Genomic DNA, 25,251 nt, shown 5'->3' with positions numbered 1-25,251 from the left:
ACGGTGTGTTTTGTTGTTCAGGTTCAGTTAGGGAGTGTGTGCGGTGGCAGCTGCTGATCTTCACCAAGTACAAACCAAAAACTGTGATACTGGGTTTTTGGCTTGAGTCATAACCATGTCTAGGGGATCCATAGAAATCCCTCTTCGGGACACAGACGAGGTTTGGACTTGTTTATTTAAGTTATTTCTATGCGGCTCTGTGAATAGCTATCATCTGCTAACATGCTATCATTCACGCGCTTTTGATAAGTTTATAGCTTATAACGTCTGTTAACAACTATCCTAGCATCTTGTACGTAAATTTAAAACAAAAAACTAAATAATTTTCTTCAAATACGGTGTACCTTATGATATTCCCCAAATAAATGACAAAAAAAAACCCTTTCACATTAACGTTACCTGCATCTGTTCTATATTTATTGCCTATGATACTATTATATGATATTTATTGTTCTTATTAGAGCTCCACTGTCAGTTGAACTCCGCTGGACTCATGTAATTTTCTCTTATGTTCATGTTCTTGTCCTCTGATAGTCATTAATCTGTTAAATCTCTTGTTTCTTCTCTCTCAGGTCATTGAGCTTGACTTCGACCAGCTTCCAGAAGGAGATGAAGTCATCAGCATCCTCAAACAGGAGCACACACAGCTGCACATATGGATCGCACTCGCCGTGAGTCACAGGCTCGTCTACGGTCAGGTTGTTAGGGTTTCTGGCGTGCTGAGATCTCACCACTGTTTCTTTGCAGCTGGAGTATTACAAGCAAGGCAAGACGGAGGATTTCGTCAAGTTGCTGGAGGCGGCGCGCATCGATGGAAACCTGGATTACAGAGACCACGAGAAGGACCAGATGACGTGTCTGGACACATTGGCGGCTTATTATGTCCAGCAGGCTCGGAAAGAGAAGAACAAGGATGCAAAGAAGGACCTCATCAACCAGTCCACTCTCCTGTACACAATGGCAGACAAGATCATCATGTACGATCAGGTAAATGAAGGTTACAGTTTTCATAGAGATTTGTGTTACCGGGTTTATTTGTTGTTGTTATTGTTGGGTCTTCAGCCTTTTGATATTTCTTATTTTTCTGCAGAGCCATCTGCTGGGAAGAGCTTGCTTTTGTCTCCTGGAAGGAGATAAGATGGATCAGGCAGACGCTCAGTTTCAGTTTGTGCTCAACCAGTCGACAAACAACATCCCTGCACTCCTGGGTAAGTGTGGCACATGGTCATTATATACTTAAAAGTCTGATTTAAAATCAACTTGAAATCACATTTCACTTTATTTTCCCAACACAGCAGAGTTTGTGTGGGTCTTGAAAAATCTTAAAGGGTCTTAATTCACCCTTTTTACTAATTAAGGCCTAAAAAGGTTCTAAATTGGAGCCAAAAGTCTTATATTTGTAAAATCATGACATTAAATGTTCTTCCTTAGTATTTTTATTTTCTCAATGCAAATATCTAAAACCTCATTAAATCAAGATACATTTACGTGAGATACAAATTAGAAATTTTCTGAGAAAATGAACAAAAATAGGCAAGTTTGTTTAGAACTGGCAGTTTCAAAAGAAATCTTGCTCTCCCTTCCAATCAAGCTGATTTTTTCTGAGCCTAATGCCAGATATTTGTTTTTGTTTTAATCATAATCTCACATTATATTGATCAAATTATGCGATTTTTCTTGAAAAGAGTTATGTTTACATTCATAAAACCTGCAGAAACCCTTTACAGTGTTCCTTCGAACCCTTTAAAAGGTCATTAAAAAGTCTTAAATGCTATAACAAAAGACTTAATTATCATTTGAAGAGGTCTTAAACCGCATTATAAATTTGAGGGAGGAAAAACACAAATTTCGATAGGGCCTAATATTATATCATAATCATAATCCATATTATATCATATTAAATGCGGGCGCTGCATGCTTCAATTCAAAACATGTCAGTCTTGTGTATTTTACAAGGTCAGGTTTCAGAGTAGATCGCAGCCATTGATTATTGCACGTTTATGCCAAGCGTTTGCTATTAATAGATGTTGTCTTGTTATGGATGATCATTTATGTTTCTGTCCTTCAATAGGAAAGGCGTGTATCTCCTTCAACAAAAAGGATTACAGAGGAGCTCTAGCTTACTACAAAAAAGCACTTCGCACTAACCCTGGCTGTCCGGGTGAGTCTGCCGGATGTCTTAAAACCTGACCACTTCCTAGATCGTTACAGTAGATCAGTTTATTTGAATTGTTTTGTTGAATTGAAATACTTCAATGCTAATATATATGCATTCAAATGCATTCAGTAGAGTAAGTTGAGATATACTTGCAGATTTTCTTATATTCAAGATAATGTCAAAATTTGACTATCAAAATAAAGTGTTACCAAAATGTGCTATTTTTTATAAGTAATATGAAATGTTTTATGTGTTTTATTCAAGAATTTCTATGTTGTTTTTATGGATTTGTGATGTAATACAATTTATCATCTTACATGCTTGACACACATTAACCGTTTAATAATGTAAACAAATCAAAATTGGGCAACTGGCCCTCTTTTTTTTTTTTTTAAACAGAGGTTTAGTATATAATGAAAATAATATTGTTAAATGTACTTTTTATTTTATTATTATTAATTTGAGAAGTACATTCTACTGTACAATTGTACTTTTTCTGTCAAGTTAAACCAAACTTTAATTTGAACAGGTTTTCCTAAAGACCCTTTAGTTTCTGTGTGTACATTATATAACTATAGTTCTATCCAATGACAAGATGAAGTATATGTGTTTATGTCTATAAATACGCTCAGTATATCTCATTTTGATAACCTCAACAGTCCTACTTTTGATATTCCAAAATTGGCTACATTCTGTGAAATTCCGCATTCTGCGGGACATTCCATTTTTATGCTAAATTCCACTGGATTCCGTCTCTATTTTTTTGCATCGCAAATTCCTAGGGCCCTATGCTTCAATCTGCTGGTTAGCAGTGACTGGAGACTCACAGAGCTCATTTCTGTGTAAATTGTGTTATTGCAGCCGAGGTAAGACTAGGCATGGGCCATTGCTTTGTCAAGCTCAACAAACTAGATAAAGCTCGACTGGCGTTTGGCAGAGCCCTGGAGCTCAACTCCAAATGTGTGGGAGCTTTGGTGGGGTTGGCTGTGCTGGAGCTCAACAACAAAGAGGCCGACTCCATCAAGAACGGGGTGCAGCTGCTTTCCAGAGCCTACACCATTGACCCCAGTAACCCCATGGTGCTCAATCATCTCGCCAATCATTTCTTCTTCAAGAAGGTAAAGCTAGATCTCTCTTGTGATCTTCTGTTTTGAAGTGGAGATCTTGTACTTAATACTTGATGCTTTGTGTTTTTCAGGACTACAGCAAAGTGCAGCATCTGGCTCTTCATGCTTTTCACAACACAGAGGTGGAGGCTATGCAAGCGGAGAGCTGCTATCAGTTAGCTCGATCCTTCCACGTCCAGGTAACAAAGAGACTCCTTTCATTTGAAGGATTTCTCAATCAGTATAATGTGTAATTGTGTCAAAGACATTAAGATGTCTGCATCAAAAGAAATGTACAAAAGTGATTTTATGTCCATAGAAAGCACATTAAATGTAGAAAGTGTCTACTTTTAAGATTTCAAGTAAGTTTTTGGAGAATAAAATGTTAAAACTTGGTTGAAGTAATGTTACATTGTCATTCAGTGTAACACAATATATGTAAAAATACAAACAACATGCTTATTCTGACATGTTTTAATCTGGCAAGTTAAAAACTCATTAGTATTTGGGGTGAAAGTATTTAGTCTTTTAATATGTCATAAATAGATTTTTGTTGTAAATATGCCTGACAAAAATCGTTACACTGAATGACATTTTAATTTTAATATTTTTACTTTTATTGGGGAAAACATCAATTTAAATCGGTATTACAATTGTCTTTGACCCAATTACATATATGAGAGAGATAATTTGCTGTTCATGATAATTCACTAAAGAGTATTATTTTTAGTATTTTATTCATATTTTAATTAGATTTTTATTGCTTTTATTTTTTACATTTCATGAATTAAATAAATTTGTATTAATTTGTATTTCAGTTTTAGTCTCAGTAGTTTTAGTACCTAAACCTAAATTGATTTCAGTAAGTTGACAAGGGAACATTCCTAATTGTAATTTTATTTTTATCTTTATTTTAATTGCTGAAAATGTATTTATTTTTAATTTATTTTTACTTATTTTATTTCTTTACATAAAGTTAAGTTCTTAGTGTAATATTTGAAGACTGATAGTATGGACAGAGGCCAAACATTATTCGACCTTGCCCATACATCAGTCTGTCCTTCATCTTCATCAAATTTCCTGCAGTGTGTAACACCAGATCCTGATCAACTTTCCCATCTCTTTGACATTAGGAGGACTACGACCAGGCCTTCCAGTACTACTATCAGGCCACTCAGTTTGCGTCGTCTACTTTCGTGCTACCCTTCTTCGGCCTGGGCCAGATGTATGTGTATCGTAGAGACAAGGAGAATGCTGCACAGTGCTTTGAAAAGGTCCTGAAGGCTTATCCCAACAATTACGAAACCATGAAAATCCTTGGGTCTCTTTACGCCACCTCAGATGACCAGGAGAAGAGAGACATTGCTAAGGTATTACATGATCATATATCATAAAACAACAAGACAAAAACAAACTTTTTGTCAGAGATTGTAAAGAGATTGCTATTTTTTTTTTACTCATAGGAACATCTGAAAAAAATCACAGTGCAGCATTCGGATGATGTGGAAGCCTGGATTGAGCTCGCCCAGATTTTGGAACAAACAGATATTCAGGTAACAGTGTTATACCTGCATCTGCTTGTGTCTGGACCCATGCAACACAAAACTCTCTAACACCCATGTTTCCTGCAGGGTGCTCTTTCTGCATATGGCACGGCCACTCGTATCCTCCAGGAGAAGGTCCAAGCTGATGTTCCTCCTGAGATCCTCAATAATTTGGGGGCTTTGCACTTCAGATTGGGAAACCTTGGTGAGGCAAAGGTAAAGAGGGATTTTTAGCTCTAATTCAATGAATGGTGCGGTTCTGCTGTTCATTACTAGAGAAAACATCTCCTTTTTTCTGTAGAAATACTTCCTGGCTTCTTTGGAGAGGGCAAAAGCTGAGGGCGAGCATGATGAGCACTACTACAACGCCATCTCCGTCACAACCTCCTATAACCTGGCCAGACTCTACGAAGCCATGTGCGAGTTCCACGAGGCTGAGAAGCTCTACAAGAACATCTTGAGAGAGCATCCCAACTATGTGGACTGTATGCTTCATCAACCTCATCATTGCAATATTCATTTAGCGTGGCTTTTTTTCGGGGAATGGTCAGCTCACTTGATTTATTTGAATCTGAAACAGGTTACTTGCGACTTGGAGCGATGGCACGTGACAAGGGAAATTTCTATGAAGCTTCCGACTGGTTTAAAGAAGCCCTTCAGATCAATCAGGTTGATAGTTTATACACCCACCAAGTACATATGACCAACATATGTGACCCTAGACCACTAAACCAGTCTTAAGTGTCAATGTATGCATCATCTGAAAGCTGAATAAAGCTTTCCATTGGTGTATGTCTTATTAGGATCGGACAATATTTGGCCGAGATACAACTATTTGAAAATCTGGAATCTGAGGGTGCAAAAAAATCCAAATATTGAGAAAATCGCCTTTTGTTGTCCAAATGAATTCTTAGCGATGCATATTACTAATAAAAAATTAAGTTTTTATGTATTTACAGTAGAAGATTTACAAAACATCTTCATGGAACATGGTCTTTACTTGGTATCCTAATTATTTTTGGCATAAAAGAAAAAAATCGATAATGTTGACCCATACAATGTTTTTATTAATTTTTTTTTTTTGCAATTGCAAAAAATATACCCCAGTGACTTAAAATTGATTTTGTGGAACAGGGTCACATATATTGTCAGTGTTCTAGTTCTGTATTCATTCAAATAGACAAAGTAACACAAAAAAGCTAATGTGAGATATAAAACGAAAATCAAATCAATTAAATAACGTTATCATGTTTCCTTGGAATTCCGTGTAGTTCTAGTTTGTTGAGATAAATTAACTAGTAGTATAATTCTCAGTTGTTTAGATTTGTTATCATTTACTAGCAGTTTTGCTGAAAATGTTACCATAGCTACTTATTTATTATCATCCCAATTTTATTTTGTTGGTTTTTTTTTTATTCACCTAGACTTTCTAGAATTTGAATTTTCAGGTTTTTGGTGATTTCTTCAGATTTGTCTAAATGAATTGTGTTTTGCAGGACCACCCCGATGCCTGGTCTCTGATTGGTAACCTTCACTTGGCGAAGCAAGAGTGGGGTCCTGGGCAGAAGAAGTTTGAACGCATCCTTAAGCAGCCCTCCACTCAGAACGACACTTACTCGATGCTGGCGCTGGGAAACGTGTGGCTCCAGACGCTGCATCAGCCCTCTAGAGACCGAGAAAAGGTGCATGACATAAATCAGTTGACAGAAAAATCATGTGTTATCACAACTTTGACTCTGGAGTACGAAACCAATCTTAAGTCTTATTTGTAGCAATAGCCAAAAAAAACATTTTATGGGTCAAAATTATCGATTTTTCTTTTAATGCAAAAAATCATTAGGATAAAAAGTAAAGATCATGTTCCATGAAGATATTTTGTAAATTTCCTACAGTAAATATAGCAAAACTTAATTTTTGATAAGTAATATGCATTGCTAAGAACTTCATTTGGACAAATTCAAAGGCGATTTTCTCAATATTTTGAATTTTTTGCATCCAGATTTTTAAATAGTTATATCTCGGTCAAATATTGTCCGATCGTAATAAACCATACATAAATGTAAAGTTTATTCTCTCAGCTTTCAGAAGATTGACAAATCGATATTTTGAAAAATTAACACTTAAAACACTTAAGTTTTGTGCTCCAGGGTCACAATTAGTTGTCTAATTTATGTACATTTATTTTTGCAGGAAAAGCGGCACCAGGATCGAGCTTTGGCGATCTACAAACAAGTTCTGAGGAATGATGCCAAAAATCTGTATGCTGCCAACGGCATAGGTGTTTTATATTCGCTTTGGAAATCCTGACCTGTAACTAGCAGTATAAACGCATGTAATAGTGATTAACCTTTAGTTTCATCACAATTATCTTTCTTTCGTGTGGCACAGGTGCTGTGTTGGCACACAAGGGTTATTTCCGAGAGGCACGGGATGTTTTTGCCCAGGTCCGGGAGGCCACGGCAGAGATCAGTGATGTCTGGTTGAACCTCGCACACATCTATGTGGAGCAGAAGCAGTACATCAGTGCAGTGCAGATGGTGAGAGAATAAACTGAAGGGATTGTTTCCTGAACAGGAAGGTTTTGTTCTGGATCTGTACTCGAGTTCTGTTTTTCTCTCTTTTCAGTATGAAAACTGTTTGAAGAAATTCTACAAGCATCAGAACACCGAGGTGCTGCTGTATCTGGCCCGAGCGCTCTTCAAGTGTGGCAAGCTGCAGGAGTGCAAACAGACTCTTCTGAGGGTGGGCACAGTTTAAACTTCACTTAGCGCTTTGTGTTTTATAAGTTAATGTAAACTAATAATGAATGAAATTATAGAAAAATGTTAAAAAACATTTTTAATAAAAAAATATAAACACATTTAAAATCAAAAGAAACCACGTTTTATAAATAAATATTTTATTTGGCATATGACCATGACAACATCGAGACACTATTATAGTTTTTATTAATATTTTGAATTAGTATTTATTCTATTTTCAGTTCATGTAATTTTGCTGCTTTGTCATTTTTATTATTTTTGTTTAAAAAAATGTCTGTGTAGTTAAACTGAATAAAAAAAGAAATGTTGCTTTTAATTTGATTTATTTCAATTTGATCTATTACAATTACTATTAAAAGAAATAATAATATTGTTCATATATCAAAAAATGTCTAAGTCATAACACAATAACATCATTTCATATATATATAATTAACAAATAATAAATATTAAACTGTAACTATGCTTCCACTATTCAAGCTCGCTGATTGGTTTAAGAATAAACTGCCAATTTATCTTAGATATTTTTGCTGCATATGCTACAGAACAACAGCAGTTGTACCAAGTGGTGCCAGCCCGAGTTATTTTCTGTTCATTGCCAGTTCATTCAATAAAGACAGTTAACAATCTAGCTTCTGAGTACTAAGTTATTAACCCAACAATAGCGCGGTCAGTTAATTTTTTTGCATTGGGCCGCGCAAACATATGTGTTTGGTTGTGTGGGCCACGAGTTGAAAAAGTTTGGGAACCACTGCTCTATGGTTTTAGTTAACCATGAACACGTTATTATTCTTTTCGTTCTTGAATTATAAATCAGGCTGCTGGATATTAAATTGCAAACAAATTATATGATTATGCTAAAAAAAAAAATTATCCATTGCATAATTAATTAATTAATAGTATTTAGCATATTGCTTATTTAGTTTTCTTGTAAAGTGGAACCCAATGTATTATACTGGAATGTACATATATTTAAAGCTGTTTTTCATCAAAACAACATAGGATTAATGGCCTTATATTTATTATTATAAATGTGTTCATTATTTAAAACAATATATTGGTAACACTTTAAAAAAAGGCCTATTAGTTGAAGGTGCTGTATGTAGGATTGACACTGAGTGGTTGAACTAGGTATTGCAGTCCAAATTCAAAATATTGGAGAGGTTTTATTTCACGCGCTCCTTCCTCCTCAGACTTAATACACACGCGAGTTGTCAGATTGATGACACCAACAGGAACGAGCGCTGAAATGATATATGCTATGTTTTCCGCCAACTGGCAACCAGGGGTGCTGAAATACAATTGGGTAAACTAGCATCGGACGGGTTTCAAGAACCAAAACAGAGATTGAGATTCTGGCCCGGAACGCACATTTTCAGAGGAGAATTACTGACTGTAGCATTGTTTTTCAGATAAACAAGTATGTTAAATTGGCATGTTTCTTAAATATCTGCAAACATATGATATTTTTATGCTTCAAATTATGAGTCAAAAACTTACGTACAGCACCTTTAATGTCAGTTAAAGCATTAACTAACAATGAGCAATACATTTATTATAGTATTTATTTATCTTTGTTAATCTTAAGTAATACAACTGATGATTGTTAGCTCTGGTTAGCTCAGGTCTATGAAATAATATTAACAGATACAACTTTTAATAATGTATTAGTAAAAAAAAAAAAAAAAAAAATATATATATATATATATATATATATATATATATAAAATGTTTAATAAATGCTTATAGAGTTTTTTTTATTATTATTTTTAGTTCATGTTAAAGAATATAGGTAACTAACTTTAACAAACAGAGCCTTGTTGTATAATGTTACCGAATATTTTTTAATCTATTTGCGGTCCTAATTGTGAGTTTTGTCTGGTTCTTTGACTCAGGCCCGGCACGTGGCTCCCAGTGACACGGTGCTGATGTTTAATGTGGCGCTGGTGCTGCAGCGGTTGGCCACGCTGGTGCTGAAGGACGAGAAAAGTAATCTGAAAGCTGTGTTGAGTGCGGTGAAAGAGCTGGAGTTAGCTCACAGGTGTGTGATCTCCAGGACACACACAGCATCAGGCTCTCATGCCTTTCCTAACTTTCTCTTATTGTTCTTCTCACAGGTACTTCAGCTACCTCAGTAAGGCTGGAGACAAAATGAGATTCGACCTAGCGCTGGCCGCAAGCGAAGCAAGGTAGGTTTGTTGTCCAGACGTGTAATATTTCCTGATACAGCATGCCCCAGTCAGATCTGATCTGACACCTCCCATTGGAAATGCATGTATCATTTGAAGTGTATGTTTTCTCTTTCAGGCAGTGCTCTGATTTGCTAAGCCAGGCTCAATACCACGTGGCCCGAGCTCGGAAACAAGATGAGGAGGAGAAGGAGCACCGCGCCAAACAGGAGCAGGAGAGAGACCTGCTGCGGCAGCAGATGCTGAAGGAACAGCAGGAGAGGAAGAGCAAAGAGGCCGAGGAGCAGAAGAAGCTGCTGGAGCAGAGAGCCCAGTATGTGGAGAAGACCAAGGGCCTGCTCAACTTCTCCGAGTCCATGAAAGCAGCAGCAAAGGAGAAGAAGAAAGGAGGCAGTGGACGGGTGAGTTTAATCGCTTCAACGCTCTTTTTCACACCCTGTCTTTTCTAAAATGTAATGAAATGCTCATGTACTTGTTGTCTTAGCGCAAGAAAGGAGGCGACTTTGATGACTTTGTCAACGATGACTCTGATGAGGATCTGCCGATCAAGAAAAAGAAGAAGAGGAAAACTGAGAGTGGCAGTGAAGTGGAGGACGCCGGGGAGGATGGAGAGAAGAAACCCCGTAAAAAGAGGAGGAGGTAAACACTAATAACAACATGTGTAGGTTTTAGTTTTGTAGGTAACATCTCCAATAGTCTTCAGTTCAGAGGATCATGATGCAATTACAACATGCCAATCATTATCTAAAATATCAATTATGTAAAGATATTACGTAATATGTAACACTTGCATGATTATATATATATTATAATAATATTTGAAAGATGGAATATTTGTTTCATAAAACATGCGAAATGTGAGCTTATTTATTTTGCATCTAAATAAATAATTATGAATGATATCAATTGAGTTGTTAAATATGTGAATTATAAATTTTGTACTAGATTTATTTATTTTTCTGAACACCTGATTGGAGTTAAAACTGGTTTATTCTGGGTCAGGCTGAGTCTCAGTGTGTTTCTCTCGTTGTTTCCTCAGACCAGCTAGAAGAGAAGATGAAGGCTCAGATGATGAGGAAGGAGGCTCAAGGCCTAAAAAGCAGCGCAAGCCGAGAGAGCGCAAGAAGATCGAGAAGGTAGCGATGCTCTGAGCACTTAACATTAAAGTGTTATGTGTATTTTGAGATTTTGTTCTAATTGCTCACCCCCCCCCCCCCCCCCCCAAGCCGGAGCGCATGCCGCCGTCTCTTAAAGGGAAGATCAAGTCCAAGGCAATCATTTCATCCTCTGATTCCTCCTCCGATGAGGATGGCCTGAAAATAGCAGAAGACAGGTGAGAGATGTCACTTGAGTTTGCTCCAGCTGAGATTTCTCAATATCGGTTTAGGAAATGCGTGGTATTGAGCTTATTGTAAACAATTCACCCATGCACATTTCATTAAATATTCTCATAATCTTTAAACAAAATATCTTCCAGTGAAATGTCTGACTTTTCTCTGGTGATGTAAGGGTGCCCCCTGGACCCCAGTTTAAAAAATCTTGATACTGTAAAAAATGACTTAAATATATGACCCTGGATCACAAAACCAGTCATAAGTGTCAATTTTATGAAAATGAGATTTATGCATCATCTTAAAGCTGACTGAATAAGCTTTCCATTAATGAATGGTTTATTAGGATCAGACAACTATTTTAAAATCTGGAATCTGAGGGTGCAAAAAATCCATATATACAGTATTGTTCAAAATAATAGCAGTACAATGTGACTAACCAGAATAATCAAGGTTTTTCATATATTTTTTTATTGCTACGTGGCAAACAAGTTACCAGTAGGTTCAGTAGATTCTCAGAAAACAAATGAGACCCAGCATTCATGATATGCACGCTCTTAAGGCTGTGCAATTGGGCAATTAGTTGAATTAGTTGAAAGGGGTGTGTTAAAAAATAGCAGTGTGGCATTCAATCACTGAGGTCATCAATTTTGTGAAGAAACAGGTGTGAATCAGGTGGCCCCTATTTAAGGATGAAGCCAACACTTGTTGAACATGCATTTGAAAGCTGAGGAAAATGGGTCGTTCAAGACATTGTTCAGAAGAACAGCGTACTTTGATTAAAAAGTTGATTAGAGAGGGGAAAACCTATAAAGAGGTGCAAAAAATGATAGGCTGTTCAGCTAAAATGATCTCCAATGCCTTAAAATGGAGAGCAAAACCAGAGAGACGTGGAAGAAAACGGAAGACAACCATCAAAATGGATAGAAGAATAACCAGAATGGCAAAGGCTCAGCCAATGATCACCTCCAGGATGATCAAAGACAGTCTGGAGTTACCTGTAAGTACTGTGACAGTTAGAAGACGTCTGTGTGAAGCTAATCTATTTTCAAGAATCCCCCGCAAAGTCCCTCTGTTAAAAAAAAGGCATGTGCAGAAGAGGTTACAATTTGCCAAAGAACACATCAACTGGCCTAAAGAGAAATGGAGGAACATTTTGTGGACTGATGAGAGTAAAATTGTTCTTTCTGGGTCCAAGGGCCACAGGCAGTTTGTGAGACGACCCCCAAACTCTGAATTCAAGCCACAGTACACAGTGAAGACAGTGAAGCATGGAGGTGCAAGCATCTTGATATGGGCATGTTTCTCCTACTATGGTGTTGGGCCTATTTATCGCATACCAGGGATCATGGATCCGTTTGCATATGTTAAAATACTTGAAGAGGTCATGTTGCCCTATGCTGAAGAGGACATGCCCCTGAAATGGTTGTTTCAACAAGACAATGACCCAAAACACACTAGTAAACGGGCAAAGTCTTGGTTCCAAACCAACAAAATTAATGTTATGGAGTGGCCAGCCCAATCTCCAGACCTTAATCCAATTGAGAACTTGTGGGGTGATATCAAAAATGCTGTTTCTGAAGCAAAACCAAGAAATGTGAATGAATTGTGGAATGTTGTTAAAGAATCATGGAGTGGAATAACAGCTGAGAGGTGCCACAAGTTGGTTGACTCCATGCCACACAGATGTCAAGCAGTTTTAAAAAACTGTGGTCATACAACTAAATATTAGTTTAGTGATTCACAGGATTGCTAAATCCCAGAAAAAAAAAATGTTTGGACAAAATAGTTTTGAGTTTGTACAGTCAAAGGTAGACACTGCTATTTTTTTGAACACACCCCTTTCAACTAATTGCCCAATTGCACAGCCTTAAGAGCGTGCATATCATGAATGCTGGGTCTTGTTTGTTTTCTGACAATCTACTGAACCTACTGGTAACTTGTTTGCCACGTAGCAATAAAAAATATACTAAAAACCTTGATTATTCTGGTTAGTCACATTGTACTGCTATTATTTTGAACAATACTGTATTTCTACAAATATACCCCAGTGACTTAAGACTTTTTGTGTTGCAGGGTCACAAATTATTTTGAAAACAGTTAATTTCTGTTAATTTACATTAACTATATATACCACTTTCATTCGTGTGTTCACTTATTTTAAAGGAATATTTATGTATAATTTTAAATATTATTAAAAAAAAATCTGTTTACCAAATTTTTAAATTAATTTTCATTTCTTTTGTTTATATTTTATATTTAAAAAAATCACGTATTTAACACTTTTTTTCTGTAAACACTTCAAACCTTTCCTTACGAGCTCATCTTATTCTACCTTTTCATCTTTTTGACTGAAGCACACACACACATCTCAAAATCGAATCAAAAACCTAGTCCCCATCCTGTGTTGTTTTCTTTGACCCGAATGTCACAATTCAGAAAAACATCATCTGTTGCTAATTCTGTTTCATTAAGATTTTATTTATTCCTCAAACGGTCTGTTTTATGTCTAGAAACCAAAGGGACAGCGGCTCTGGTTCAGATGACGACGTAGGCCACAGGAAACGCATCGCTTCTGACAGCGATTCCAACGAGGAGCGTAACCGGTCGGGCAGTGAGGCGGGCAGCCCCCAGCGCTCTGGACGCTCAGACGAGGACGAGTCTGGCAGCGATCGCCCGGTGAAGAGGAGGAGACCACAGCAGCAGTCCGACTCGGAGCAGTCAGACAATGAGAGCAAGAAGAGCCGCTCTGACGACGAGTCTCAGGCCGGATCTCCAGCCGCCGCTTCAGATCGAGGCTCTGAGAACGAAGGCTCTCCGCAGAGGTCCGATAACGACTCGGAGCCGGAGGGGTCCAACAACGAAGCCTCCAACAGAGGATCTGATGATGACAGTGACTGAGTTTGACCAGGAAAAAGAAAAGCCTTTGTTCTTGTAATGTTCAAATCATAGTACCTAGTTATGTGTCTTCCTGGATAATGTTTCTCTTATTTTACACAACTTTTTATTTTCAGTTCAGTCTTCAGGAAGAAATGCTTTTTGTTGAGCGTTACAGCATATACTCTGCTCTGTAGTCTAAAGGGACAATCACAAGCTGTGATTCGGAGTTGATGTACAATATGAAATACCTTGGAATAAAAAGTATTTTGAAAATGTTTCTAGTTTGTACTGAATCCTGGTTAATGAGGTTTCATTTTGGTGAGCTGTGAGAGTTGTAGCCTCGGTTTTCTGTTCTTGGCCATGCATTTCTCCTTAATAGGTGAAGACCCCGTTAAACACACACTGCTCAAAAAGTTAAGGATCTATGATGAAAGTTCAAAATATGTTGTGATTTAAAATATTAATAATCCGCAGCCAAAAGTCTTTAATGTCGCTTGCTGAATAAAGAAACAATGTCTGAAATATTTTTAAACTGTACTGTAGATGCAACTTCATCTGCAAATTTGACACCTTTATTTTTTTCATTCTTTATTAGAAAATGTTTCCAACATGGCATCAGTAATACAATAACAGCCTACCTATGGAAAGCATTTCACAATATGAATGAGATACAGAAGAACTGCAGAAAAACAAGATCGGTGTGAACCACTTAAAAAATTCAATTACAAAGCATCATTTATGGGGCATCTCATATACCATTACAGTATATCCTCTTAGAATTCATTTCTGATTAAGGGTTTTAAGCATCGTTTTCTTCATTCCTGAATAGTAAGACATTTCCAATAAAAAAAAGACAATGATTCAACCAATTCAACTAAAAAAGAAGAGCTCAGGCCCTGAGCAAAAGAAAAAAGAAACTGAACACTGAAGTGTAGCCGTTAGTGTTATCAGCTAGAATTGAAAAACCTCTCCATAAACTCCCAATCCAGACAAAAAAAAAAACAAAAACAAATCCAGCATTGTTTATTTGTGCATCATGGTTTCATTTTGAACTGGAGGAGGGCCTTCAGTAAACAAGTCTGATGACAAATGTTCTTTGTTCCACAGACACATGCCCAATCACACATGAAATAAGGCCAAATAAATGCTGGTGTGTAACTTTATTGAAAGCAACAGTGGTACACCGAACATTCAGAGCTCTTACACCATACAGTAACACTTATTTGTTGTCCTACCTAATGATAAAGCTTTGATTTCCCCCTCATGATTAAATAAATACATATAATACCCATCATGGGACAACACTGTAAGGTTGTAAAACAGTGATTTGTATATTGAACATCCATACCAAATTTCTCATCTGGTTTCATCTTTATTTGACCAATTAAAATGCATTAAAAAAGTAGACACTTCTGTTTGGATCAGATTGATGCATCTAAACAGACTGTGTTTGGTAATCCCTGAACATGCCGTAAAGAAAAAAACGATTCAAGTATCAGCTTGACAAGTAGAGGAGGGGCTGGGAAAAGAACAAGAAAACAAAAGGCTGCATAATTTCATCTCTCCCACATGGCTTTGTTCATATTTATAAAAAAAAATAGGAGGGGAAGTAAAAAAAGATTTCACAATCATAACTGGAAAGTAAACCATTTTTCTCATTTTCACAGACTCGAGCACCTTTCAGATCTGGAGAGTTTTCGTGAGACTATCACACTACTGTGAGGTATGAACAACGCATCCACTAAACACGTTATGGTAACCAATGACTGCTGAGGATTCCTTGCAACAAACAAAAGCGACTCAAAATATGACACGGAGCAAAAGTGCATTTCTATAGATTTGTGCTGAAATGAACCGCTGCAGAAAAGGCTCTTGCAAATACATGTTCTTAAAAGCAAAAAAAAAAAAAAGATAAAAAAGGATGCAGTTTTAAGCTGCTAATACCATTTATCTGTGGTGGGTCTGAACAGACGCTAGTCATTACATGCGTTAAACAATGAGGCCAAAGAGAAGCCTGAATAATACGTTGGCTTGACACTGCAGGAAACAGCAGCGTGGGCTGGAGTGCGGCAGGTGAAAGGAGAGATGCTGAAACGAAACGTCAAAAGGCTTTGGCTGGTTCTTTAGTCAGCTTCCTCCTCAGACTCCTCCTCTTCTGCCGTCTCCAGCCAGGTGAGCCACTGGTTCACCTAAACCGGGAAAAGAGAGAATAAATGTTAAAGTGTCTTTCAAAAGAAATGGTGTGCAAGCGTTGAATGCAGTTGAGATAGTTACCTGGAACAAGGCTTTTCCTTTCCCTGGAAACTCCTGTGTAATATCTTCTTTCCACGCTAGGAAGGCCTCTTCTTCAATTATCTCCATATCATAGAAGTAGACAAAGTAGCGCAGTAACATTCCTAAGGAGATGAGACACCATTAAAAACGGGAAAATGAGCATTTTCTCTGACTACTTCAAGTCCAAGTCTTGGTGAACCATCTCCAGGGTTCCCACATTTTAGGCCAATGACTTCAAGCATTCTGTATTTAAAACATATACAATATAATAACAACAACAATTATTACTAGGGGAAGTAACCATTTTCTCTTTCAATTCTGGGGGAGGTTTCTTAATTTACGGTCAGAAGATTTCAAGCCGTACCTTTGGGGAAAGCATGGGCGTTGCAGTGGACTTGTAGCGCGTAGAGTGCACTGACTTGTAGGTCCACGTGATCATGCAGGAACTTTTGCATCACCGGTTTGAAGGCAAGTAGCAGCTGCTTTTCCTGGTCGAGCTGCTCTTTCGCAGGTGCAGATAATTGGTCGTCTCCTTCAGTGGAACACATCTCGTGGAAAATGTACTGCAAAAAGCTAGATGAATTTTGGGAGGGTTAACAAAGTTCCCATATAACAAACTTTCAGTCAATTTATTTCTTAGAAAGGTTTGAGCCAGCAGGTCTCAATCATACCTGGTCATCAGAATGTTAACGAAACCCTTATCAGTGTGCAGTTTGGGAGAAATGTTGTCCTTGATCCACTTGTAGATGGTTTGCGGGGCAGGATCCACTTGGATTTGTTTCAGCAGCTCCTTCTCCAGCTTCATCAGAGGGAATAAGAAGCTCAGTCCCTTCCCCTCCAGAATCTCCAACATACGATCTTTGTTTTGATCTATTTCTACGGGCAGAGACGGGAATATATGATTATATTAGTGTTCTATTATAAAAAGTGACCGAATTTGTTAGGGTTTAACAAATCTGGTAGCACTTTATTTTACAGTCCTGTTCCTCATGTACATACTAGGTACTTATTATAGTAATTACAATAACTATGTAATAACTAGGTACTAACCCTGAACCTACCCCTAAACCTAACCCTACCCCATGTAGTTACCTTGTGTTACCAGAACTTTCTTAGATAAATACACTGTAAGTACACTATAAGTACATGTAAGTACACGTACTGTAAAATAAAGTGCAACCACAAATCTGGCAACAGAATTTTCAATTTTGGCAAATCAGCTGAGTCCAAAACAATTATTAGAGGGCAAAAAATCTGTTCGTAATGGTTACTCTTAAATAAGAGCTTTTTTCACAGCCCATGGATAAACATCAGCTGTGTGGATGCTAGGTCTGGGTTGACCAACTCCACATGAATCGATCTTTATTTTGCTGAAGGGAGAGCTTTTGGTCTATCTTCACTGAACATTATTTGCAGCTCATTTAAAGTAAATTGTATGTGTGTCAACCGGGTAACCATTCTAAAAGCATAAATACATACTAATGTTAAGTTGATTAACTTAACTTCTCAAAAAATGTAAGAGGCGTGGAAGTATGTCCAAACAGGGAGGAAAACAGAAGCCCATACCTGGCAGCATCTTCTGCATGTTGACCTTGCTCTGCTGGAACAGGTCGGTCAACCACTCCCGATCTTTTATTTTGGCCATTTGCTGCAAGCAGAGGAGGAAGAGAGGAAAGTGGGTGCCGTTCTCCAGAGGGTGCGCCAACTCTGCCATGCTCACAAGCTCAGCAATGATCGCCCGGGCAGCGAACTGAGCCAGGTAAGATTTCACCAAGGGAACATCCAACTCGATCTTGGGACACTGGTCCAGAACATTGAGGAAAGCCTGTAAGATGATGTCATTTGAGGAAAGGATGAGTTCCCGTTTCAGTCGAGATGCTGTGAGGGTGAACTTCACTGGTGTAAAGAGTTTACAAACCTGCATAAAGTTCTCCCCCGTGACCAGTCCCTCCACCCGGAGCATGTTGATCAGAGTGCTGACATGCTCTCGGTCCTCATCTGGGCTCTCCAGTGAGCACATGATCATCTTACTCAACATCTCTGGCAGGAAGTGTTTGGGAGCTTTCATCTCTCTCACCCCATTGACCGCATCGTTCATGTGTTTGCTGCTCAAGTAAGCGGTCACAACATTCTCCTGCAAGCAAAGTCAAGGAACCGCTCACTCAAAAGTTTGATTGAACCATTTTCAATAAGACATTAAGTGGAACATACGGTCATCTTAAGCAGTTCCTCCTTAGCAGGAGGTGGCTTCTTAATCGTCTTCTGTGGCTTCTCCTGAATTGGAGGTGGGTTGGTTTTCAGGCCAAGCTGCGGTGGCTGCAAACAAAAGAAAGGGTTAAATACATCTTGAAAATAAGAAATATGGCATTTTGTTCCCATGCATGAGCTACAGTACCCTCACCTGTCCCAGCGGAGGTGTGGATGTGCGTGGAGGTTGAGCACTAGGAGGAATCATGGTAGGTATCTGCGGCTGCAACTTTGGCATTTGGTTTTTGTTCAGAATGAATGACTGAGCAGGTCTCAAGCTAATCTGAAACATGAAGATGTCATCATTAATCCTACAAGATGAAAAACCCAACCAGACTATAATGAATGAAATAAAATCATTTATACCTCATCGGCATTCAGCTGTCCTTTCTTAAAACGTGGCGGCATATCCTTGGACTGAGCTTGCTGTTGAGATGAATGAGTCTGGCTCTGGAAAAGCAGATTCTGCCCCTTTGATCAGAACAGAAACACTTGTTATTAGCACTAATATTATGAAGTCCTGAAGCATTAGTTGTTTGGTAATTGGGCTTTCACCTGGTTGGATTTCATGAAAGGCTGGGGTGCAGGGGCCATGTGGCCACCGTGACCGTTGAAAAGAGGGTTTGTGCGACGGCCCATGGTGGGGGAATACCTGTCCTGAATGACCCCAGGGCCAGTACCAATCCCACTGCCTATAACCAGACAACAGAGTTATTAAGCTGGCAGTGAGCTATAGAGCAAATCCAGTCATGCACGACCTGTCCCAGAAATGTCAACGCACTTCAGGACATACCTGGCATCTGCCCAAACATATCCGCTAATCCCCCGAGAGTCTCTCGGTCAGGTTTCATTCTTGTCGGCAAGAAAGGACTTTCTTGAAATAAGTCCGTCCTCATTCCTTGAATCATTGGTGGAATAAAAACACCCAAATCCTGCAAGGAGCAAAAGACAACAGATTTTCATATCTGCAAGCCTTTTCAAGCCACAGACATTTTTTCTTCACACCTATAAACCCCAAAACTGCTAAAAAGTGAATATGTCAGCTGATAATTTCTTGATATCAGTAGTTTAGTTTCTGGAAAATTCTGATATTAGAATAGAACTGCATAAGGAATTAGGGCTGCACGATATGTCGTTTAAGCATCGATATCGCGATGTACGAATCCACGATAGTCACATCGCAGGATGTGCGATGTAGGCTGTCGTAGTTGATCCGTTTTTCATTAACTGTACGGGCAAGCTGCTCCTCGGCCCTTGACGAAGGTGATTCGTGGATTAATTGCACAGCAATTTTAAAATTTTAAGTCCTGTCAGTTTAACAGGGCAGAGAGAGAGAGTGCGAGCGAGAAAGAGAGGGAGAGCATGAGAGAGAAAGAGAGAGAGAGCATGAGAGCGCGCCCCGGCCGCACGCTCACCGTCTTCAAACAACACGAGCGCTGTCTTGCTCTCTCTCTCCCTTGCGTATAATGATATATTCAAATATCACATAACTTAAAACACCATCCGTAAATAACAAGTCCTCAGATTTGCATGAATTGTGGGAATGGCCCAATTCATTGTCAAAATGGTTTATTTCACAGAGACACAGCGAGTTCTAATGTTAATGCACTCAAATACTTTTAATGTTTACACTGCAAATCCAGAAATCTAAAAGGTCAAACGATAGCTGACGGGGTCTCACCTTTACTGCATCCTGACGGATCTGGTTGATAGTCTTAGGTCCATTATCAATAAAAGCTTTCCGAGGCACCCAGTTGTTCTCACGCAACTCCACGGTATCCTGAAGCAGGAAACGAATCCGAGCAGGCAGGTCCTTGTTGTTCATTAAGGATAGCATACGGCCGAAGTACTGATCCATTAAAGACTGCGAGACAAAGGGGTGTTAGGAAATACCACGGTCTTAATGCACCCAAAGTCCTGCTAGTCTTAAAGCAGCTTACCTTGGCTTTCTCATGATCTAGTCTTGGCCCCACAGTTCTCATTATCTGACAGAGGCACTCCAAATCCTCCCCCATATCCTTAAGTTGGACTCTTTTCTTCTTTTCCAGAAGCTTCAATTAGGAGAGTTCAAATGCAACACCGTTAAATTGGAGATCAAGAAGCCGACATGAATATTTCAGTTGAGTAATAACTCACTGTTTTGATGCATTTATGAAGGATAGACTCGTGAATGAGATCGAGTTTGCCAAGTTCTCCGATGAATTTGATGTTTCCCAGCATTTTGATCTTGGCAATGGCACGCTGCTCTTCCTCCTCAGAGGTGAGAGGGCTGTCAGTTTTATCATAGACTGGTAGAAAAAAAAGAAATAAATCAGAAGTAAAACATCAGAAAGTTCAGTATAGCTGCTGTAATAATGTTAACAATTCCATGGTCTACTTACGGTCAACATTTCTGGCACGGTTTTCAAATTCATCTTGAAGTTTGGATATCAGAAGTCTCCTGAATGTCTGTAGGAGCACGACGAAAAAGTGGAAAAAAATCTCAACACCATACTCTGTGCTGTGAAGCTTCTTGCAAATTAAGAGAAATTTCTTACTGTGCTCTGCTTTTGTGATGACTGGATCTCGGTTGATGGGCCGTCAAAGTTCGGAGCATCCTCTGCCAGACGCAGACATAGCTGAGCATATAGCGTGCTATACTTCGGCTCTTCAAGGGCTTTGTCTACAATCTGGTCAAAGTGAACAAGTAGTTGAGCCAAGATAATTAAATCAAAAGCATTTCTCTCACAGGCAAGAAAAAAAAAAAAAAAAAAAAAAGTCGTGTAAATGCAGAAAAGACCAGCGACTGTCCTTAAATGTCAATAGCTGTTTCAATTCAAAGATTCAAATTTCACTAGTGCGCAAAACTGGAATCTAATAAAACATTTGCAAATAAAGCACCATTTCCATCCAACGAGTCAAAAAAAAAAAAAAAAAACCCTTCCTGATAAACTGGCACTAAATAAAAGATGCTGTGAACAAGATCGGTCCGCTGCTAGTCTTGTGTCATAACGAAAAGTCACATGACTTTTGATGTGCATAGAAGAACAAAGAATCGGATAAAGTTTATCCTAATCAAATGTGCGCATATGTTTTTTTTTTTTTTTTGCACGTTTCCATCATGTTTTTTTTCCTCCCATGCATTATTCAAAAATGCTCCAAATTGGTGGATGGAAACATAGTTAGTTAATTAATATTAACCTTACTATCTCTCTATCCATCCATCCACACACACAAGGGCTGCACAATATTGGAAAAAAACTCACATTGCAATTTTGTTTTTCTGTGACATTAAGAAAACAAATAATACACCAGATGACTGGAATAGCTCTATTTGAAAAATAATCAATGATTGGGGTGATTTTGTAGGAGCAAATCAGTATAGAAAATAAACAACATTACAAGCATAGATAAATTAATAGAACAAGGATACAAATTAAACTATGCTTTATATATTTTTTTTTTAGGTAAATCAACAGTATTCAGGTACAGAAATTGTATAATCAAATGTAAAACACTGTAGTATTCACTGTATAAATTAAACGTTTTAAAGTATTGGTATTGTGGCTCTATCCTACATATATAAAGTGAAGAAAACCCTCACCAGCAAGATGATTCCTTTGAGGACGAGCTTTGAATCTATGCCCACATTCAGGAGCTCAAGGCATAGCTTGTCAAACTTTTCAGGGGTCAGTTTATTAAGTATGCTACGAAAAAAAAACAAGCAAAATGGTTAGTTTTACGGTGACATCCATTGTCACTGGTTCTTAAACTAATTCAAGAACATTTGCAACCAAGAATATTCAAATCCAGGAATAAATGTTTTTCAAAGCTAATTTTCACAGCAGGCCAAGAGTATGTTCTGCATCGTCTCTGCAGTGGTGAATGAGAAGATTCATTTCAGGCTCTTACCCTCTCACTTTTCTGAAGATTGCATCGTGTCGTTCTTTTTCGTTGGAGGAGTTGACATCTCGTCTAGTGCTTCGTGAAGGAACCCATCTCTGAACGCTAGGCCCTGGGGTTTTCCCCAGGAACTCGCTAGAAAACAACAGTTCAGAGTCATTGGTTTTGTCAAAGCTTTAGTGACTTGATGTTCATCATAAAATGTGCCAGTCAGAAAGGATTATGGCATCACCCGTACATGACAAACACTTTGATGCCATTTTCCTCACAGGAGGTCAAAACTCAGGTTCAGAACAAGCTACTTATGTCTACATTTAAAACAATATTAAGAAGTAAATCTTTTCTTTCCAATAGACCTATATCCATGCGAAGAGGCTCAAACCAAAATTGACGGACTGGACTTGATTTTGTCTATCAGGAATTGATTGGCTAGTTGTTATTTGCCATTCCTGCGATCTCTTGAGTAACAGACTGCTGGGAAGGAAAAGTTACGCAATGATGCACAATTCAGAGAACGGATGTTATTGCGATTAAAAATTAAAAAGGGGATATAAATTTAAATAAAAATGAATACATTTATAAACAACATTACATAAAAAGAACAGTAAGTTTAGATTTAATGGTGACTTCACCTAACTTTATTTTTCTTCAGACAAGAAAAAGCTACAGTACAAGGTTCCTTTTTTAGCTGGTTGCTATTCAGTCAAAAAATCTTCCCCCAACTTACACAATCAACAAGTCCTCAGGAAATAACGCAACGATTATGTAATAATGGTCACTGATATAGAAGACAGCAATACATTTAAATGAGCCAAACGGTCAAAGAGGTGCATTAAGGATCAAAACTTGAAGTTCATTTTGATTCAGGTTACGTTTCACGACAACGATGTAGTCAAAAAACAGAAAAGTTTTTCGCTTGCGTTTTTAAAAAAAGTTTCCCATATACACATTTTTAAAATGATTCGCATTTACACATATCTGCGAAATACGCAGTATTATGTATGTCAGGCCAGTAGTTGGCACTGCAACCTTGTAAGTAAACCGTATAAACCGTATGATTATATGATGCGTCTCCAGTGTTGATTGTAATATTAAAGATAAATTCACACTTTGCTGAAGAGGCATTAGCAAACTCATGAGCAGAAACAACAGTACCATATTCCACTGTAGTTGTGCATGTTTGTTCGCATTTGCTTTTAAAGTCGAAACATACTGCGCATGTCTACATACCTAACATGTACTACACACACGCATGACATCACCATTTTCAAAGATTCCCATATTGGGTGTTTACACAGAAACAATAACAGTGGCATTTTCATTTGCACTTTTCACAGTTGTTGTGCAAGTGAACGGTCAAAACACACAAAAAGGTTTGTCTTGTAAGCGGACCCTCAGACACGACTAAGAGATATCCAAACCATTTATTACTTGCCAATTAGTCAATTTACATTTTAACAAACAAAGGGTCTATTCTTCAATTCACGTACCTGTTGCCGACAGACTTGGGATAGTGCTGAGGTGCACCCCTACCTCCTCCTCCGCCCGAAGAAGCACTATAAAAGTGAAAATTAATATCGAAAGTTTTCTTTAAATGACTGGAACTCATTTTCCAATCCATATTCCCCAAATCCCACAAATTCATATATGAAATACTGAGCTCTCTCTGACCATAAGCTTAATTAAAAGCTACCAATATACATCTTATTAACTAAACCTTAGGTATATTACAGATCTTCTGAAAAGGCACAGGTGTGTAATAAAAGTGAAGTGTGTACCTTACCTGAAACGAGAAGCACCCCCCTCTGCGATCACACTCTCCACTTTGGCGGCTTGACAATGAAAGATCCTCAAAAAGAATGAGAGAGAAAGGGTGGGGTGTAGAAACACGGGCTAAAAAGAGGAGAAAAACACTTCATTTAGATACATTCACAAAACAAGTCGAAGTGACAAGCATTTAAGTTCAACTGAAATGTAAAGGAGAGCTTTAATGGCTCTTTAATCGCAATGAAAAGTTGACAATGCGGATAAATGTGAAGAACTGAACTGCCATCAAATCTGAACAAAGCGCAAGGCCTCTGCCATGAGCTCAGGTTTCACAAAAGAACCTTGATTTATTCATTCAAGTGGCACTGTAACTGGGTTTCTTAAAAAATGTTCACGGTCAGTTAATAAAGACTACATACGGACTGTTTAAATAAGCGTAACGTTACATTTTATGATAAACAATAACTCGGTTGTTGTCATGGTGCTTTTTGTTACTGCATTAGCATTAAGGCTAATTATCTCATTAGAAAACGGCCAAGACCTAGACATTCAGTGTTTTAATTAAACACAATAAGCAAGTAGAAACCAAAACCAGGCATTAAGTGTAATAGCGGGTCACGTGGAAGAATTATATTCGTTGTTATATGGTCAAACGGGCGGTTTACCGGCAGAGAACAGCTGATCTAATAACCGGACGCCATTTCCTAATTAAGGATCATAAAGCGAGTCAGCAGAGCAGTATTATCAACATATAAACACACAGCGGCTCGCGTACAGCGATAAACCTCTGGCGTTAACTCGGTAACGGCGCTCGGTTCACCGGTAGAACGGAATGTAACGTTAGCTACTACAGGTCTAGCGAAAGAGGATGCGAGCAATCGGAGCCATTTTACAGCAGCAGCACAGTGCTAATGTAAGTCAGATTAGATCAATCTTACCTTTTCTAAAAGAACTTCAGCTTTGATGATGTTGGGATACCACAAAAAGAAAAGAAAAATAGATGAGGAAAAGAAAGGAATTGTATTTAAACGTGACTAATGATATGGTTCTAGAGCAGTGCGCCTTGAGGTGACTGGACGCACCGGTGTGAGGAGGAAACTGCGAGCTGACG

At 38.2% G+C, this 25,251-nt stretch overlaps 2 protein-coding genes across 2 annotated transcripts; one reads left to right on the top strand and one right to left on the bottom strand.

The window, feature by feature from the left end:
* On the top strand, positions 1-15,514 carry LOC127961506 (RNA polymerase-associated protein CTR9 homolog). Its single transcript, XM_052560666.1, has 23 exons — positions 1-160; positions 573-671; positions 748-987; positions 1,091-1,208; positions 2,072-2,161; positions 3,020-3,276; positions 3,357-3,464; positions 4,398-4,634; positions 4,728-4,817; positions 4,896-5,024; positions 5,110-5,293; positions 5,389-5,477; positions 6,305-6,490; positions 6,999-7,086; positions 7,197-7,345; positions 7,434-7,550; positions 9,466-9,611; positions 9,688-9,759; positions 9,878-10,160; positions 10,244-10,398; positions 10,799-10,895; positions 10,986-11,092; positions 13,604-15,514. Exons 1-23 carry the CDS (start codon positions 116-118, stop codon positions 13,989-13,991), a joined length of 3,474 nt encoding a protein of 1,157 aa, XP_052416626.1. The 5' UTR covers positions 1-115; the 3' UTR covers positions 13,992-15,514.
* Positions 15,112-25,251, bottom strand: LOC127961507 (eukaryotic translation initiation factor 4 gamma 2). The gene is made up of 21 exons (XM_052560667.1): positions 25,079-25,251; positions 24,157-24,266; positions 23,864-23,929; positions 22,383-22,508; positions 22,075-22,177; positions 21,029-21,160; positions 20,873-20,939; positions 20,628-20,779; positions 20,432-20,542; positions 20,173-20,355; positions 19,285-19,423; positions 19,047-19,183; positions 18,858-18,962; positions 18,646-18,774; positions 18,456-18,560; positions 18,163-18,378; positions 17,811-18,069; positions 16,916-17,120; positions 16,609-16,817; positions 16,245-16,366; positions 15,112-16,159 (listed from the first exon to the last, which is right to left on the bottom strand). Exons 8-21 carry the CDS (start codon positions 20,709-20,711, stop codon positions 16,094-16,096), a joined length of 2,070 nt encoding a protein of 689 aa, XP_052416627.1. The 5' UTR covers positions 20,712-20,779; positions 20,873-20,939; positions 21,029-21,160; positions 22,075-22,177; positions 22,383-22,508; positions 23,864-23,929; positions 24,157-24,266; positions 25,079-25,251; the 3' UTR covers positions 15,112-16,093.

Source organism: Carassius gibelio, chromosome B7, assembly GCF_023724105.1.
Source record: "Carassius gibelio isolate Cgi1373 ecotype wild population from Czech Republic chromosome B7, carGib1.2-hapl.c, whole genome shotgun sequence".
Lineage (NCBI taxonomy): Eukaryota > Metazoa > Chordata > Actinopteri > Cypriniformes > Cyprinidae > Carassius > Carassius gibelio.
The sequence above is the reverse complement of the archived record's forward strand: the minus strand, read 5'-3'. Positions and strand labels throughout refer to the sequence as shown.

What these genes read in the sequence shown, in the direction of transcription:
- LOC127961506 (XM_052560666.1), top strand. Translation starts at nt 116, where the DNA reads ATGTCTAGGGGATCCATAGAAATCCCTCTTCGGGACACAGACGAG. An exon ending in CCTCTAGAGACCGAGAAAAG is followed by an intron (nt 6,491 to 6,998) that starts GTGCATGACATA and finishes TTATTTTTGCAG; the next exon opens with GAAAAGCGGCACCAGGATCG. An exon ending in CTGGCCGCAAGCGAAGCAAG is followed by an intron (nt 9,760 to 9,877) that starts GTAGGTTTGTTG and finishes TTTCTCTTTCAG; the next exon opens with GCAGTGCTCTGATTTGCTAA.
- LOC127961507 (XM_052560667.1), bottom strand. Translation starts at nt 20,711, where the DNA reads ATGCTGGGAAACATCAAATTCATCGGAGAACTTGGCAAACTCGATCTC. An exon ending in TAGATCATGAGAAAGCCAAG is followed by an intron (nt 20,356 to 20,431) that starts GTAAGCTGCTTT and finishes TTTGTCTCGCAG; the next exon opens with TCTTTAATGGATCAGTACTT. An exon ending in CGCCCATGCTTTCCCCAAAG is followed by an intron (nt 16,367 to 16,608) that starts GTACGGCTTGAA and finishes TCATCTCCTTAG; the next exon opens with GAATGTTACTGCGCTACTTT.